This window comes from Leucoraja erinacea, chromosome 6, assembly GCF_028641065.1.
Source record: "Leucoraja erinacea ecotype New England chromosome 6, Leri_hhj_1, whole genome shotgun sequence".
Classification (NCBI taxonomy): Eukaryota; Metazoa; Chordata; class Chondrichthyes; order Rajiformes; family Rajidae; genus Leucoraja; species Leucoraja erinaceus.
The window spans coordinates 67,078,803-67,095,647 of NC_073382.1; the positions used below are offsets into that span (position 1 = coordinate 67,078,803).

A 16,845-nucleotide genomic window follows, 5' to 3' on the forward strand; every position below is an offset into this window, starting at 1 on the left:
AGTCCTTTTATAATTTTATATGTTTCTATAAGATCCCCCCTCGTCTTTCTAAACTCCAGTGAATACAAGCCTAATCTTTTCAATCTTTCCTCGTATGACAGTCCCGCCATCCCAGGGATCAATCTTGTGACCCTACGCTGCACTGCCTCAATCACAAGGATGTCCTTCCTCAAATTAGGAGACCAATACTGCACACAATACTCCAGATGCGGTCTCACCAGAGCCCTATACAACTGCAGAAGAACCTCTTTACTCCCATACTGAAATCCTCTTGTTGTGAATGCCAACATTCCATTAACTTTCTTCACTGCCTGCTGTACCTGCACGCCAACTTTCAGTGACCGGTGTACAAGGACACCCAGGTCTCGCTGTACCTCCCCCTTACCTAACCTAACCCCATTGAGATAATAATCTGCCCCCTTGTTTTTGCCGCCAAAGTGGATAACCTCACATTTATCTATATTATACTGCATCTGCCACGCATCTGCCCACGCACTCAACCTGTCCAGATCGCCCTGCAACCTCCTAACATTCTCTTCACAGTTCACACTGCCACCCAGCTTTGTGTGAACTTGCTAGTGTTGCTCCTAATTCCCTCTTCCAAATCATTAATATATATGGTAAAAAGTTGCGGCCCCAACACCGGCCTTGGGCACTCCACTCACCACTCCCTCCATTCTGAAAAGGACCCTTTCACTCCTACTCTTTGCTTCCGGTCTGCCAACCAATTTTCTATCCATGTCAACACCCTACCCCCAATACCATGTGCTCTAATTTTAGTCACCAGTCTCCCGTGCGGGACCTTATCAAGGGCTTTCTTAAAGTCCATTGTACAAGTAAAATGGATGAAGGGGTGTCAGTGGATACACTACATCCACTGGCACCCCTTCATCCATTTTACTTGTACAATGATGAAGTAACTCAGCCAGTGTTTCCACTTTGAAGGAAATTACCCAAAATTGCATAAAATAATGTAGCACAGTAACTTGCCAGGGTCTTGTCAACAATATTTCATAAACCTACGCACAGCTGCCAGCTCGGACAGGAGTAATGTGGGTGTGGGAATATCATTACCTCCAAATCCAAGGCTGTCATGCCATCTCAAGTTGGATATATATCACAATTCCTTCACAACAAATGGAGTGAGATCCTTAACCGTTAGCATTGTGGAAATCTCTTCACCATTTGAACTTCAGTGGTTCAGCAAAATCATTTACTTGCAGATCCCTAGGAGCACCAAGAAAAGCTAGCTTACAAGCAAGATACTATATCTTGCCAAGTAACAATAAACTTTAATAAAACTGGCCTGGAAATTTGAAAGGCTTATAATAAATACTTTATAGCTTTAGTATAAGAAATTATAAATGTAATACCTGGCCTCAGACATTGCCTTTGGATCTTTTATTAACATGAGGCTTTCCAATTTTGTGTACAGGATTTGAGGTAATCGTGGCAATATAGTGGTTGCGGAAAACTATAGTGCTTCACAATAGCTTATTTATTTCATTCAGTTTCTCACCAGCATTTGGCCAACTCCATAGGCTGCCAGTGGGTGTATGGTGAACCCGGTGATAGGAGGTCATTATGTGCAGCCAATAGAGTTTATCGCCAACGATTGTGACCATACGACAGGCTGCAGATTGTGACTTACATCATGATCAGGATGCAACACAGCTTGGTTTGGGAACAGCTCCATCCAAGACCGCAAGAAATTGATGTGAATTGTGGACGCAGTCCAGACCATCACACAAACCAACCTCCCTTCCATTGACTCCATTTATACATCACACTGCCTCGGCAAGGCCAGCAGCATAATCAAGGACAAGTCGCACCCTGGCCACTCCCTCTTCTCCCCCCTCGCATCAGACAAAAGGTGTAGAAGTGTGAAAACGCACACGTCCAGATTCAGGGAGAGATTTTCCCAGCTGTTATGAGGCAACTGAATCATCCTACCACAACCAGAGAGCAGTCCTGAACTATTAACTACCTGATCAGTGACGCTCAGACTATCCTTGATCATACTTTACTGACTTTGCCTTACACTAAACGTTGTTCCCTCATCATGTAGCTATACACTGTAATTATCTCGATTGTAATAATGTATTGTCTTTCCGCTGACTGGATAGCACGCAACAAAAGCTTTTCACTGTACCTCAGTACACGTGACAATAGACTAAACTGTAACTGTAACTTTGGTAGTTAGTGGGAGTATTGGCAGTTATGGCAGGGGCCAGAGGAGGAAGTAGAAGCAAAGATGGGACCTTTCAGTTCCTTATTCAAGAACACTTGCATTCTAGGGTCAACGGCCCACCCCTTCTATTGGGCACTATTTCCCTGAGGTAGTGGAATCAAATTGAAACCATTTCCCCAATTCACACTTGAGAGAACCAGGTATAGATATGTTAGTTTCCTGCCTCTCCGTGACAGGAACCATGCAGAGCTCAGTTCTGTAAAAATAATGGAATCATTATCTCACAGCACGGAAGCAGATCTTTCAAGTCACTGAGTCCACACTGACCACCACACACCCATTTGCTCCATCCTATGCTAATCACACTCTTTATTCTCCCCAAATTTCCATCAGCTTAGTTCCAGATTCTATGATTCATCTAATCAGTGGAAACAATTTACAGTGATGCCAATCCACATTCTTGACATCCTAAGCATCCACATTCTTGATGTGGGAAAAACTAAAGCATCCAGCGGAAACATGCATGGGTCAAAGACAAAACATGTAAATTCCACATAGACAGTAGCAGAGGTCAGAATTGAACCCTGGTCATTGGAGCCAAGAGGCAGCGGTTCTACCCATTGTGCAAGTACAACCACTAAGAGGTTTTGTGGAGAGTTGATGTCATTATTATACCACATATTTGGTATCAACAATGGCTCATTACACATTGACCTGAAATTATTAGATGTAAATTACAAAAGACTGAAGTTTGCAAGGCAACCTTGTGGTGTTGAGAAATAAGTACTTGCGTACATTTGCAATGTAAACTTGCCAAGTTTGCACTACGATTTAGCTGAGCTCTGCCTAAAGAATTATGGAGTTATTAATGGTAACTACAGCCTGCTATTCGGGATTACTGATGTGGAAAATTAGGAATGTTACTGGTCCTGATCACTATTCAGATGAGGCCCACTGGAATGAAAGTGTGTTTGGTTGCATTTTGAACAAAGTATTTGGTTTAATGTTACATTGCCCAATGCTCATTGCTTGCTGCCTGTGCAAATATATGAAGGACAACAACATAGGCGGAATACAGAGTTATACGAAGCTTCATAATGTCAATGCCCTCAATGCCCTTCCCCCGTTTCTTCTCTTTGCTCATCCATGTCTGCTTTTCTGGTTGATATATAGTCTCTGCTCAACAGTGCATTAGTTCATCCCAGTGGTCGTAAACCCTTATTAGAAGTAATAAAGTAAGATAATGTACAAGATTAATCTAATTTCCTTCTGTCTGAACTTTTCTCCCTCAGTTTGTACTGCTTTTCATTACTACTCTTCCTTTGACAAGCACTCCTTACTCTTTCTACAGCCATCCTCCATTAAGAGACATGATTCACTTTTCATTTGAATGAATAACATTTCTTGAAACCTCAATTTAACTTCTCAGAAGACACATCATTTCAACTGCATATACACACAATTTGAGGTGTAATCAACATGAGTTTGAGGGCATATAACAGGCAATGGTTCTAAGCAGCTGGGAAGAAGTGATGACAGCTAAACCTGTAAGGAGCTCCCTGGGTAATCACCTCTCATCTATAATGCAGGAAAGAGTCAAATCCCCACAGCTGAAGTTTGCAGCTGACCAACAAAATAGCTCATACTTACCGAGTACAAATCGCCTGAGGCCAAATGGCTGCACATATTTTACTCCATGTCTACTGGAGAGCCTCTGCACAGCAGCAGTTCATCCTAGGTGTAAATTCCGCTATGCAGTGTGAGGCCAGAACAAGCCCAGCTTGAGAAATGCCAGATAACCAGAGATAACCAGAAACTGTGAATTTTGAAATGTTCCAACAATAAGAAATATGCACAGGCAGTTAACACTGCTGCAAATCCTTAGTCATTAATAATGCTTGAGAAAAACAAAATCAACATCCACCTCAATTGAAACAAGTCGAATAATATAAAATAATTGGGTATAATTTAAACCTATTACTCTCCATATAAGTGACCAGAGAAGTACTTTCTGTGCATGGTGCTGATTGTTCAGGTCAAGTCCACAGTGTAGGTGAGGGGAATTGCTGCTGCTTAATGATAGACTTCACCGTCGTTCTGTGGAGCTGATCCTCATGAGGAGGCCAACATTAGAGTACTGCCAGGACAATTCTGGCAGGCACATGTGAGTAGATTTGAGACTTTGCTTCTAAATGTGGATTTCCAACTACTGAATGTGGAGAGCGGCTACAATTAAACACAGGGGCACTGTTAAAATCTGAGCCAATAATCTTTCTTTTATATCTTCTCAGGGCTTTAAAGGCTTTGTTTTAATTTTTATATGGTTGCATTAGTGGTGACTAGTGTCAAATGAAAATCACACTCCTGCTATGCCAGATGTACTGTTTTTATCGCCATATTTATCGAGTTCAATTATTTGATACTATTTCGAATTTTACTTTGTTGAGAAAATAAAGTACATCATTAATTGCCCATCCATGCAGTTTTGAAAAATCAATATTAATAATTGGATTCTTAATAACTTTTAGATTGTCATCTCTGTGTGGTTTCTTTATAAGCATTCTAGTGAACCACATGCCATTTATATGCATCCATGCATGTTTTGGAATGAGCATCCTTACTGTGTGATTGTCTCTTTTATTCTGACTCCACTGTGTCTCTCTACACCCATGTTTACCTTTCATTTTGGCAAAAGTGAATTGTTCATTGGATATTCTTCTGCAAAAATGTCTTGCAGCCTTTCCATACAGTATGGATTTGGAACAAATCCAGAACAAGAATAGTGATGAAAGACTTAGGAAACAAGTCAGGTCATAAATAAAACATGAGGTTAAACAAAGCTGAAAAGCTGAATTAATGATAATCTGTATTTTTTTAACATGTGCACGAGGCAGGTGGAAGGCACATATGAACTACGTTAGTTGATTTCCCTTTTAACACGTATATTAAAACCAATCTTCAACAGACATTTGTTTGTAGACTATAAATTCCGCGAAGCTGTGTTAATTCAAGTAATTACATAAGAATAAACTCCATCTTGTATGCCCCCAATATTTTATATAATACACCGGTAGTTAATACTCAAAATTTTATTTAAACTTGTAATTAAACATATTAAAACTTGAAGTTAACTAATGAAGCAAATAACTTCAGAAGCCCGAATTGCAAAAATAAAATACTGGAAATATTCTTCATTTATGGAGAAAAATAGTTATGATGTAAGTATGTCTTTAAATAACAATTTATAAATTAAATAAAACAAGTTCTGATTTGTAAACTGACAACTCAATCCACTTTATTGTGAGAAATAAAAACAATCAGACAATTGTAACACATCTATAGTAAGCCTACGACAATAAATCACTTTATTAACTTAAATGACACAAAACTCAGAGATATTATGATGCATTCTGTTGTAAATATGATGAAGCCTGTTTAAAAGACATAGTGAATGTTTTATGATCAACCCACACATATTGACTGTAATGCAGCAAGCATGCTAACTTCAGACAGCCTACTTATTTCAAAGATCTCGATATTGTTGATTGGCTGGGGCACCAGTGCAAGTCCAATGTAATTTCTAGTTAAGTTAAAGCTGGCCTGTATAACTGTGCGTGAGTGAAGAGTGTAGTGATGGTGAACAGATCGCATTGTGGTTGGGTCAGATGGTGAACTCGTGCAGGATGGGAATTAGCCTTGGGAACAGTGAAGAAAGGGTCAAGTTCATTTTTGGATACTGCACTGGAGACTTTGTAAGCGTCACGTCTTAGCCACAGTAGGAAATGAAGTTAAAGCTACAAGGGTGGTAGTGGGGTGGGAGGAGGGTGTCCCCGCTCCCATTGGTACAGGGCTTTGGCATATTTCAGCTTGAAATTGTGCAATATGGTGCATACTGTAGCGAGTCATTTAACTTAGTCTTGAATGCAATATATATGCTTTAAATTGGATTAGATATGAATAAGGTTAGACTAAATTACATTCCACATTAGAGCCAGGCACTGTTCAACACGTGCAGCACATGACTGATCTTAGTATATTCATGTATGGAAATCAGATTATAATCAAACACTTGGCCCATGTTGACCAACCTGGGTCTCACTGCACGCCTGGTACTACTCCTGACCCTAACTCCAGTTGCATATGGTCTCATTCCTGACCCGAGTCCAGCCTTACTCTTGAATGCCCCCCCCCCCCCCCCCCCCCCCCCCTATGAATAAGGTTACTCTACGCTGATCATAGCTGCTTACTTGCTTAGGTTCCCAGTGCTGAACACTCCCCTGGTCCAAGTTTTGACTGCACACTTCGTACTATTCCAGACTTTGATTCTGGGTGCACACTTGGCCTTGCTCCTAGCTCCTCTGCACTGACAATATATCTGGCCCTCACATATAGTCCCAAATCTGACCCCCTGGACTTAACCTATTACGTTCAAGTCCACAGGTGCTTATCTAAAGCAGTAATCTTTTATGGGGCACTTCACAGACCAAATTATCTATAACAAAATTTGCTACATCCATTGGCTTCCTTGTTATCTCACATGCTAGTTACTTTGTCAAAGAAGACATCAATTGGTTGAACATAATTTATCATCCATAAAATTATACTCAGCTGTATAAGTATTCTGTTACCATTTGTTTCATTTTCCTAACAAACTGTCCTGAAGTTATTTTCACCGCCAATATTTTCAGTATTTTGCTGTCTTCCTCTCAGCTGGGACTTTTCCGAAATGCAAAGTCCAATAATTATATATTTAAGCAATATTATTCTATTATATGTGATCTTGAGAGTACATAATATTTTCTGTGGTATTCATAAAACAACCATGATAAAAAGATCTTTGTTTTGATTGCACTTACCAACATGCATACATTATTATATTACAGTTAATATGTACCGAGGGCACATTTTTGTTCCAATGCTTCCCATCCCCAATTACATTTACATTGAAGTGATTGAAATCCAAGTGAAGTTTAAATGGCATCATAAAAGTCAAACCTCCGGAATGGATTATATTCATTACGTGGTTGGTTGTGGTCAGTATCAGTACAATTACTATATTAAACTTTGAATCTTCAGATGTCCTGGTTCAAGCTAAAACTAAAGACAAATAATAATCTCCTCACACATTTCCTTGCAAGTATCTCTGTCACTACTTCTTTGAACAAGCTCTTAAATATCGCATCTGAATCCGTTTCCATCTGATTACACTCCTTGAGGATGTTCATCTACGTGTTCAATTAATAAAACAACGAGATTGGGGATATTTCTATTCAACCTGTCAAAGGAATTTGGGGGGGGGGGGGTTAGAAATAGTCAGTGAGGTAAACAAACATAATAGTTGAGTGGCCAATGACAATAGTGCTATCTTCCCAATATTTAACTGAAGCTTTATCCGGGCTGTATGTTATGACAGACAGCGTGACACCTTGCATGTATGATTTCAATGTTTTTTGTATTAATTATTTTTAAGAGGTAACTTTTTAAGGGGTAACCTTTTCCACACAAAGGGTGGTGGGTGTATGGAACAAGCTGCCAGAGGAGGTAGTTGAGGCAGGGACCATCCCAACATTTAAGAAACAGATAGACTGATACATGGATAGGGCAGGTTTGGAGGTATGGACCAAAAGCAGGTAGCGTAGCTGGGACATGTTGGCGGGAGTGGGCAAGTTGCGCCGAAGGGCCTGTTTTCACACTGTATCACTCTATGACTACATTACACCTCCACCATGCATGAATGATTCAAAATCAAGCGATTGAGTTTTATTGCCATATACTCAAGCAGAGAAACATAGAAAATAGGTGCAGGAATAGGCCATTCAGCCCTACGAGCCAGCAATGCCATTCAATATGATCATGGCTATTCATCTAAAATCAGTATCTCTTTCGGGTTTTTTCCTCATATCCCTTGATTTCATTAGCCCCAAGAACTAAGTGTTACTCTCTCTTAAAAACATCCAGTGAATTGGCCTGCACTGCCTTCTGTGGCAGAGAACTCCACAAATTCACAACTCTCTGCGTGAAGAAAGTTTGTCTTCATCTCAGTCCTAAATGGCCTACCCTTTATTCTTAAACTGTGACCCCTGGTTCTGAACTCCCCCAACATTGGGAACATTTTTCCTGCAGTTACAGTAAGTGAAAATCTAGCAGGCAAGCAGGGTGCTTTCTCCAACCACCCCCATTTGAAGTGCACTATCTTCCACCATTTCTACCCAGTGCTTGGTACTTACTTCCAGCAGCCATTGGTTGTCCTCCAGGATGCACCGAGCCGCAGCCTGATCCATGCCGGTCACCTGGGCGAATTTGGCACAGAGACTCTCACGACAGCAGCGTGAGACAACATCTCTGGAGAAAAAAAATAGGTAATGTTTCGGGTCGAGACCCTTCTTCAGCGATGTTGCCTGTCCCGCTGAGTTACTCCAACTTTTTGTGTCTTTGGTTTAAACCAGCATCTGTGGTTCCTTCCTACACATTGGCCTAAATTATGCCTGATTCATTGTCATTGTGAGATAAGTTGAACAATCCTTGTTTCAGTCCAACGCTGGACTCCCTCCTAAACGTTTTCTCAGGCACATCGACAACTTTGGTGTTGCTTTTGGCACTCGTATGCAACTTGAAAAATGTTACTGTCAGCTTCCACCGTGCACTGGCTCCTCCTTTATCGGTTTGGATTTCTATGTCTCCATCCCAGGACAGTGAATAATATTCATTACAAGCCACGGACCCCACAGCTCTCTCAACCATACCATGCCTCCCATTCAGATGCCATTCCATCCGCTCAGTTCCCCCACTTCTGCTGTATTTGCTTTAATGATGAAGCATTCCACACAGGCACCTCTGAGATGTCTTTCTTCTTCTTGTATCATGACTTCCTCTATCACAGATCCCTCAAGCGCATCTCATCTATTTCTCTCCACCTCCCAAAGAGAACAATGATAGACTTCCCTTGGTCCTCATCTTCTCTACATGCAGTGGATCAAGCTTTGTGATTTCCATCACATTCAACAAGACTTTATTCATAGCTGTACCTTCCATTTCCCTTGCCTTCCAACTTTTCCAAAGTGACCATCCCTTCATGACTCCATGGTCCCGCCTCATCTCTGTCAACCACCTAACCACACAATCATAGGAGATACAGCTCTTGCTTCTTTACCTTGTCTCTTAGTGAAGCAAACATTCATTTGCACTTTGTCCCATCTAGTAGACTACATTTGGTGTGCACAGTGGAGTATCTTCTACATTGTTAAACTAAATGCATATTGGGTGATTATTTTGTTGTTCACCTGTATTCATTTACCAAGGACAACCCCGAACTTCCAGATGCCTTTCACTTTAATTCTCTATTCCTCTCCCATGGTGAACTCTCTGTTGGTCTCCTAACCTACACCAATAAAATAAAGCCTGAGAAACAACGTGTCTTTTTTTTTTTAGAGCTACATGGAAACATCCCCTTCGGCCCACCAAGGCCATGCCAACCATCGATCACCAGTTCACACTAGTTCTATGATATCCCATTTTCTCATCCACTCCCTACATACAAGGGGCAATTTCCAGAGGCCATTTAACCTACAAACCCACACATCTTTGGGATGTGGGAGGAAACAGGAGTACCCTGAGGAATCCCACGCAGTCAGAGGGAGAATGTGCAAACTTCACACAGACCGAACCCGAGGTCAGGATCAAAACCGATCTGTGAAACTGGATCAGCAGTTTGGACATGTTGCAGCCTTCTTAACTCGATACTGAATTCAACAATTTCAGATACTGACACTTTTTATGTGTCAGTATCTGCCAGTGCTGCAAAAGTTTATTCATCTGCATTGTTAACCCAGTTTTTCTTTCTCCGTAGACATTGCTTGATCTGCTGTGCTTTTCCAGCATTCTCTTTCTGGTTTGCACAACAGCTCTGACCTGCATTGCACAGAATATGCCCCCTTGTTTTAACTTTATCCAACTACGTTCATTACTCTAGCAACTTGTCGGCACTGTGCACAACATGCTCACCTTGGCAACACTTTCAAAGCTATTCTTCTGTCCCTTCTCTCCCTGCGCCAACCACTTTGCAACCTTGAATTGTTCTCCCACTTTTCCAGTTCATATGCAGGGTTATCAATGCAAAATATTTATTCTGTTTAACTGTCTACAGATGCTGTCTAATATTCAAAAGCTTCCACCTTTTCTCTGATTTTAGCATTTGCAATTCCTTGAATTTTAAAATGTGGGGAATATTGGTGTGGAGAGTTAGAATTGTGATAACATCGTTGGAGTTGAGTCCTTCACTGACTAAACAAATAGAGGGTTGATATTTGATTTGTCATCACCTCTCTTTTTCCTCCTCTTCCACTTCCTTTCCTTCTTCAGTGGTTCCCAATATGGCTCCTGGCAAGTGTTGACCCTTCATTATGGCCAGATTGTAGATGTATAATATAATATGTCATTAACCCCTCTCATCCAGTACTCTTTTTGAATTGCTCTGGTGGCTCAAAAGCATTGGCATGATAGATTGCCACGACACAAATGCATTATGATTACTGCATTAAGTGAAGGCTTGTGTGCTATTCCAGTCATAGCTAAATAGACAATAGACAATAGGTGCAGGAGTAGGCCATTCGGCCCTTCGAGCCAGCACCGCCATTCAATGTGATCATGGCTGATCATCCCCAATCAGTACCCCATATTCCCTGACTCTGCTATTTTTAAGAGCCCTATCTAGCTCTCTCTTGAAAGCATCCAGAGAACCTGCCTCAACTGTCCTCTGAGGAAGAGAATTCCACAGACTCACCACTCTCAGTGAGAAAATGTGTTTCCTCGTCTCCGTTCTAAATGGCTTACTCCTTATTCATAAACTGTGGCCCCTGGTTTTGGACTCCCCCAACATCGGGAACATGTTTCCTGCCTCTAGCGTGTCCAAGCCCTTAACAATCTTCGAGGGAGTGGAAGCCTATTTAGTTCCATATAGGGTAGCATTGATGTGAGGTGTCCATATAGCAATGTATGGGTAATCGTTAGCTCTGTATACTAAGATGCCTAATATCTTAGCAATGTCACAAATGCCCCCCACTTGCTAATCTTTCAGGTAGCACTTCTTTGAACAGATACACTTCTTTGTGTAACTAAAGTTTGCAAGCTCTGAGATTTTGCAAATATCTCCAACTTCCACCTGGCATATTAGTTCATTACCATGGTTACATGCTGCCCATAACTTGTTTTCAAGTTGAAGATTTGACTGCATTGAATTGTTAGCAAATTTCATTGAGTACATCCTGGTGAAAGCGCAGCTATGTTGAAGTTTAGGGATTAGTTTCTATTTCCATCACAGCCGATATTGCTTCTCACCCTCCCACACATCCTCTCCATCCACCAGCAGCTCCTTTTATTCAGTGTGTTGCCTGCTCATTCTCTCCGCAATGGTACATTGCAAGAATACTGTTGACTAATGTTCCTGTGTTTGTGAGCAACTGCTTTGTGCAGAAGCAACACAGTCAGCAAAATCTGTTTCAGCGGCAACTCGTCATTGCTGTCAGCAACACGAAGCAACTACAGTAAACATATATATAATTGTGACTAGTTGGAGGATGCCAACCAGCATCTAACCTGAAATTCTGCATAATCCCTGTGAATGTCATGTGTGAAATCTGGTCCTTCTTGATGTTGAACGTATTCAGCTTCATGAGGTTAAGAGAATCTAGTGGCTGGATAGTGTCTGAGGAAGGGTCTCGACCCGAAATGACCCAACCTGAAACGGCACCTATTCCTTTCCTCCAGAGATGCTGCCTGGCCCACTGCTAACTCCAGCTTTTTGTGTCTATCTAGTGGCTAGAGAGTTGGGCTTACAAAAAGCAATGCTGATGTCGGATCATGCATGCTGATTAATGTCTTTGCTTTGCTCTGCTCTTCTAGCATAAGTGCAACATTATGGTTCTCTGTGCAATTCACTCCACAACCGTGAATGTATACTGCAGCTGGCTCTTCAAAGCTCAAAGGGCACTTATAGCATCCACAAATGTCCACTGGTGATTCTAAATGTTGCCTGGTGATCCGTGTTGAGTGTTTGCTTGCCTCCTACGCATTGTACTAAGGCCGGTTTAGAAAAATGTAGCAGAAGAACAGTGACGTAGATAAGACAAGAGTAGACAAAAAATGCAGGAGAAACTCAGCGGGTAAGGCAGCATCTATGGAGAAAAGGAGTAGGCAATGTTTCGGGTTGAGACCCTTCTGACTGTTGTGGGGGGGGGCGTGAAAAAGAGATAAGTCAAAATAATTGATGAAGCTTTTGGCAGTGCTATAGATATGATGATGCAGGAATCAATAATTTCAGGGTTTTAATTTCCTTAAAGTAAGGTTACAGACCACATGGTTGCACAGAGGTAGAGTTGCTGCCTTACAGTGCCAGAGACCCTAAACCTGAAGGTTCGATCCTGACTCTGGCTGCTGTCTGTATGGAGTTTGTACATTCTCCCTGGGTGCTCCAGTCCTACCACACTCCAAAGACGTACAGATTTGTTGGTTGATTGGCTTTGTAAAATTGTGAATCAGTCCTAGTGTGTGTAGGACAATGTTAATGTGTGGGGATCGCTGGTCGGCGCGGACTCGGTGGGGCACTCTGGAAGAAATTGCTATGTCAACTGCACAATGTGGTGTGAAGTATAATATCTCCATACTATTCATTTTATGCTGCTGTATTTTATATTTCTCTCAGTTATTGGCCTTCAGCAAGCAGAAAGCTGACCATTTAAATTATTTACCCATTTTCGTAAACTCATTATTAGAAAGAAGAGATCAGCTGAATATTATATACAGAGAAAAATACTTTCTATCAGATATCCATATCCATTCATGCAATAGCGTTTTGCTAAAAGTAACAGATAGCATGATATAATGTAGAATGACAAGCTGCATTAGACTTCAGTTAAGAATGACTCTTCGTCCTGCATGAGCTATTTCAATATGAATTCCTTGCACATACAATTTTGAACCAAAGCCATTGAGTTTCTGTAATAATGTTTGAAGTTGGCTGTTTTATTTTCCGTTCTGTAATTTCCTGTCAATGTTAATGAGTTTATTCTATGGAGCTTCCCCTTAGATGTTATTATTTGGTGTTATAATTTCAGCTGTGGGAACCTCAAGTGCTGAATGAGAAGCATGCAAGGGGATAAATAATTCAGAATTTCCACAACTCAGAAATGATATGTGTTACTCAAGTTTCAAAATAACTATTTCATATAGTAATAAATATGAAAACATAATTGTATATCATCTATTTTATGAGCACAATACTTTAAATATGGTGTGAAAATCTAAACCATGGGTATTTATTTGCTGACAGTATATTTTAGTGAAAATATTCATGTTGAAATTCAGTAACAGATTAAAATAATCTTTGGTTTTGGAAACAGGCCCAAACAGAAATGTGGAATACACTCTTGTTGACTCTGCTGATGGATTTTTTTCGATTGATAAATATTCTGGAATCATCAGCCTGGAAAAGGCGCTGGATAGAGAGCAACAGGCATTGTACAACCTCACAGTCAGAGCCACTGACCAAGGAGCAACATGGAAACTCTCAACTTTTGCCACAGTCACCATCATTGTGCTGGACATCAACGATAACCCGCCAGTCTTTGGGAGACGAGACTATCTTACCACGGTGCCTGAAGATGTAGCCCCGGGTACTGAAATACTGACTGTCTATGCAGCAAGCAAAGACATTGGTGCAAATGCAGAAATTAATTACAATATTAGATCTGGTAATGAACATGGAAAATTCAGAATTGATCCTCGGAAAGGTAAAAAAAAAGAAATCACCTCTTCTCTGAATTAAGTATCAGTTTAATGTTACACTAGTCCATCACATGCTTTTGATTTAGTGGCCAGGGATTTCATTAAACTATTAAATATATTCCATAATTGAGGGAAATTTACTTGCCAAACATTTGAAAAGCCAGGGCATTTTGCACAGGACAAATATATATTTTGTGGACTTTTCTGTTCATTAGAATATTCTAATTGTTACCATGAAAATAATTGACTTGCATTTACATAATTAGTAAAACTACACAAGTATGTATTACATTTAAAGTGGCATTTTACATTAGCTAAGAAGTTGGGGCACAATTTCATATGAATGAATGCAAATTCAGCAAATAATTAAGAAGCATGCAAGATCAATTACCTTTTCTTAAAATTAACATCATGTTCTCAATAAAATGCTTAGAACTTTTAATTGGAAATACGTATTGAGGTTTTTAGAACCAAGATTAGTTGTATCCATCATGTTCTCTTTGCGCATATTTTCTGTAAACTTCTAGTTAAATTATCCTAATTAGCTTTCAAGCATTTGCCATTGCATGGAAGCAAAGTAGGATGAACCACGTAATTAAATGAAGACACTGATATTCTCTTTTACATCTGTTCATGAGTTTCTAGTTGAATGTGGGTCCATGGCAGAATTGGACAACTATTAGGTCCATAAATGATCTTAAACTGTGGAAAATGAGCAGAAGCATATTGCTGTATTATTTTTTAATACTGCGGCATTCAAATGAATTCAACCCATATTGTCCCAGTAATAAACACCGCAGTTGCCATTGTGGTAACAACATGAAATTATCTGTTTGGAATGAATATTTTCTTTCGTATGATTCAGGCTTGTTTTTCTTTCATTCTTCTTTAAATGCAGGAACTATTTCTGTAATTGAGCTTCTTGACTATGAAACGTGTAAGGATTACTATCTCACGGTTGAAGCCAGAGATGGAGGCTCTCCTTCACTGAGCACAGTCACTACAGTCAATGTCAATGTAATAGATGTCAATGATAACCCACCAGAATTCAGCAGGAATATATACAATTCGGTTATCAGTGAAGATGCACCCATCGGAGATTCCATTGCTTTGGTATGTATGTTTTTATTTACACAGTAAAATTCAACCTCACAGGAATAACACATCCTCGAAGATCATACAAGTTACAAAAAGGAAAATTGCTAATTACAATGTTGCAAATATGGAGGTACAACGCATTGAAACATAGAATGCTACCATCAGGTACTGTAGCAATAAACAAATAGTAGAAACAAGATTGAAACCATTGTAAAATTAGCTTTCGTGGAAGGTGTGGGTGGGAGGGTCAGATGTAACAGAATCTCTCTCTTACCATTTCAATAGCTCTGCATAGTCTGAGGATTATGTTTTAATGCAGATTGATGTGGGTTGAGACATGTGATGGTGTAACGGTTAAACTTCAGTTCAGGGGCATTCTAAAGCTCTCTGAGGTCTTGCCAAATGCCCTATCATTTCGGCAGCATGTGCCACCAAGTACAAAGAAAACACAATTTGTGAAAGATGCATGAATTTTATTGGCAGATCAGACTGCTCCCTTCCAATACCTAAGCCACTACATCCTTTAATGTGCCATGTTTGAGCACCCTGACAGTGGTATCAGTTGCTTTTACACCATGTTAGGCACGCTTTAAAATGCTAATATTAAATGCTAATATCACTCCCCCTGGATTTGTGTTGTTGTAATAGCAGACATTTCTAGTTATATCCACCCTTAGGTCTTCTTTGCAATTAGTTGGGTCAGCACAAAAATTCTTTGCAAACAAAAAAATAAACCATCACAATGCGCTGTACAGTATATTTCATATTTAGATCAAAAGAGCAGAGAAAGACACCATTCAGTACATTGGCCCCGCACCAGTTTCCAGGTACCAGTTTCTCTTCCTCTCCGTATTTCCCTGTATGCCTGTAATATATTTGCATTTATGCACGTCCATCAACCTCCTTTGATTCTCACATCATTGCCGTGCATTAAGGGTTAGTTTAAAGTAGCCATTGAATTTACTTGCACCTCTTTGGCTGAGTTATGGGGCTTTCTCACGGGGCGACTTGACGTAAGCGGTAACCAGAGTTGAACATCGTGGGAACCTCGTACGATAACCGTACGGCATTCGTGGACCACCGTGGCGCCAACGGCAGGTACTTGTGTAACTTGTTGACTTGGGAGAAAATTCAAGCAAGCTTGAATTTCTCCAAGAGTGACTTGTACACTTGTGGTTGAACATGAAACATTATATGGACGTAGTGGCCAGTGCGATATCCGTAATAACTCTTGCGTTTACCGTGGGAACTCCTGCGAACGGTGAACCCGGAAGCTGGACAGAGGGGACAGAAGGTGAGTAAAAAAGGTGGTCTGAATATCGCCAATGGAACATGTGTCCATCGAGGACGTCCCACCTTATTGTCATTGTTGGAGAATCTTTTTCACTGGAACACTTGCAGAGATGGCTCCCAGAAAAGCTCAAAGAAAGAGGGTAAAGCATGTCAGAAAGGTTTTTGCCATGCAGGAGAATGAGGAGGAGACACAGCAAGAGAGACAGGTGGAGAGGCAACAGGAGATGCCACAGATAACACTGCCTGTGGGCTCCTTGAAGCAGGGAGCAGGGAGATTAATTAATCTCACCCTTCTGCCTTCACGCAGCGTCCTCGATTCACATAGAGGGCTGCTGCATATAGCGCGTCAATGAAAAACACCACCATCCTGTACTCGAGACTACTTAGTAAAGGCATGTCTCCAAATGAGCCAATTCAACCAAGGGAGGATATTTATAGTGTGTGGAAAAAAAAGTTACATAATTTGTGCCACTTGATGATTTAAC

General features: G+C 40.6%; 1 protein-coding gene across 2 annotated transcripts in view; it reads left to right on the forward strand.

Annotated features, from left to right (window-relative positions):
• Positions 1–16,845, forward strand: part of fat3a (FAT atypical cadherin 3a) — a 634,737-nt gene that overhangs the window by 544,887 nt on the left and 73,005 nt on the right. For both annotated transcript variants that reach the window (XM_055637275.1, XM_055637277.1), the window contains exons 15-16: positions 13,585–13,974; positions 14,868–15,082. In XM_055637275.1, coding sequence (XP_055493250.1) covers positions 13,585–13,974; positions 14,868–15,082 — 605 coding nt within the window. The remainder of the gene's footprint in view (positions 1–13,584; positions 13,975–14,867; positions 15,083–16,845) is intronic.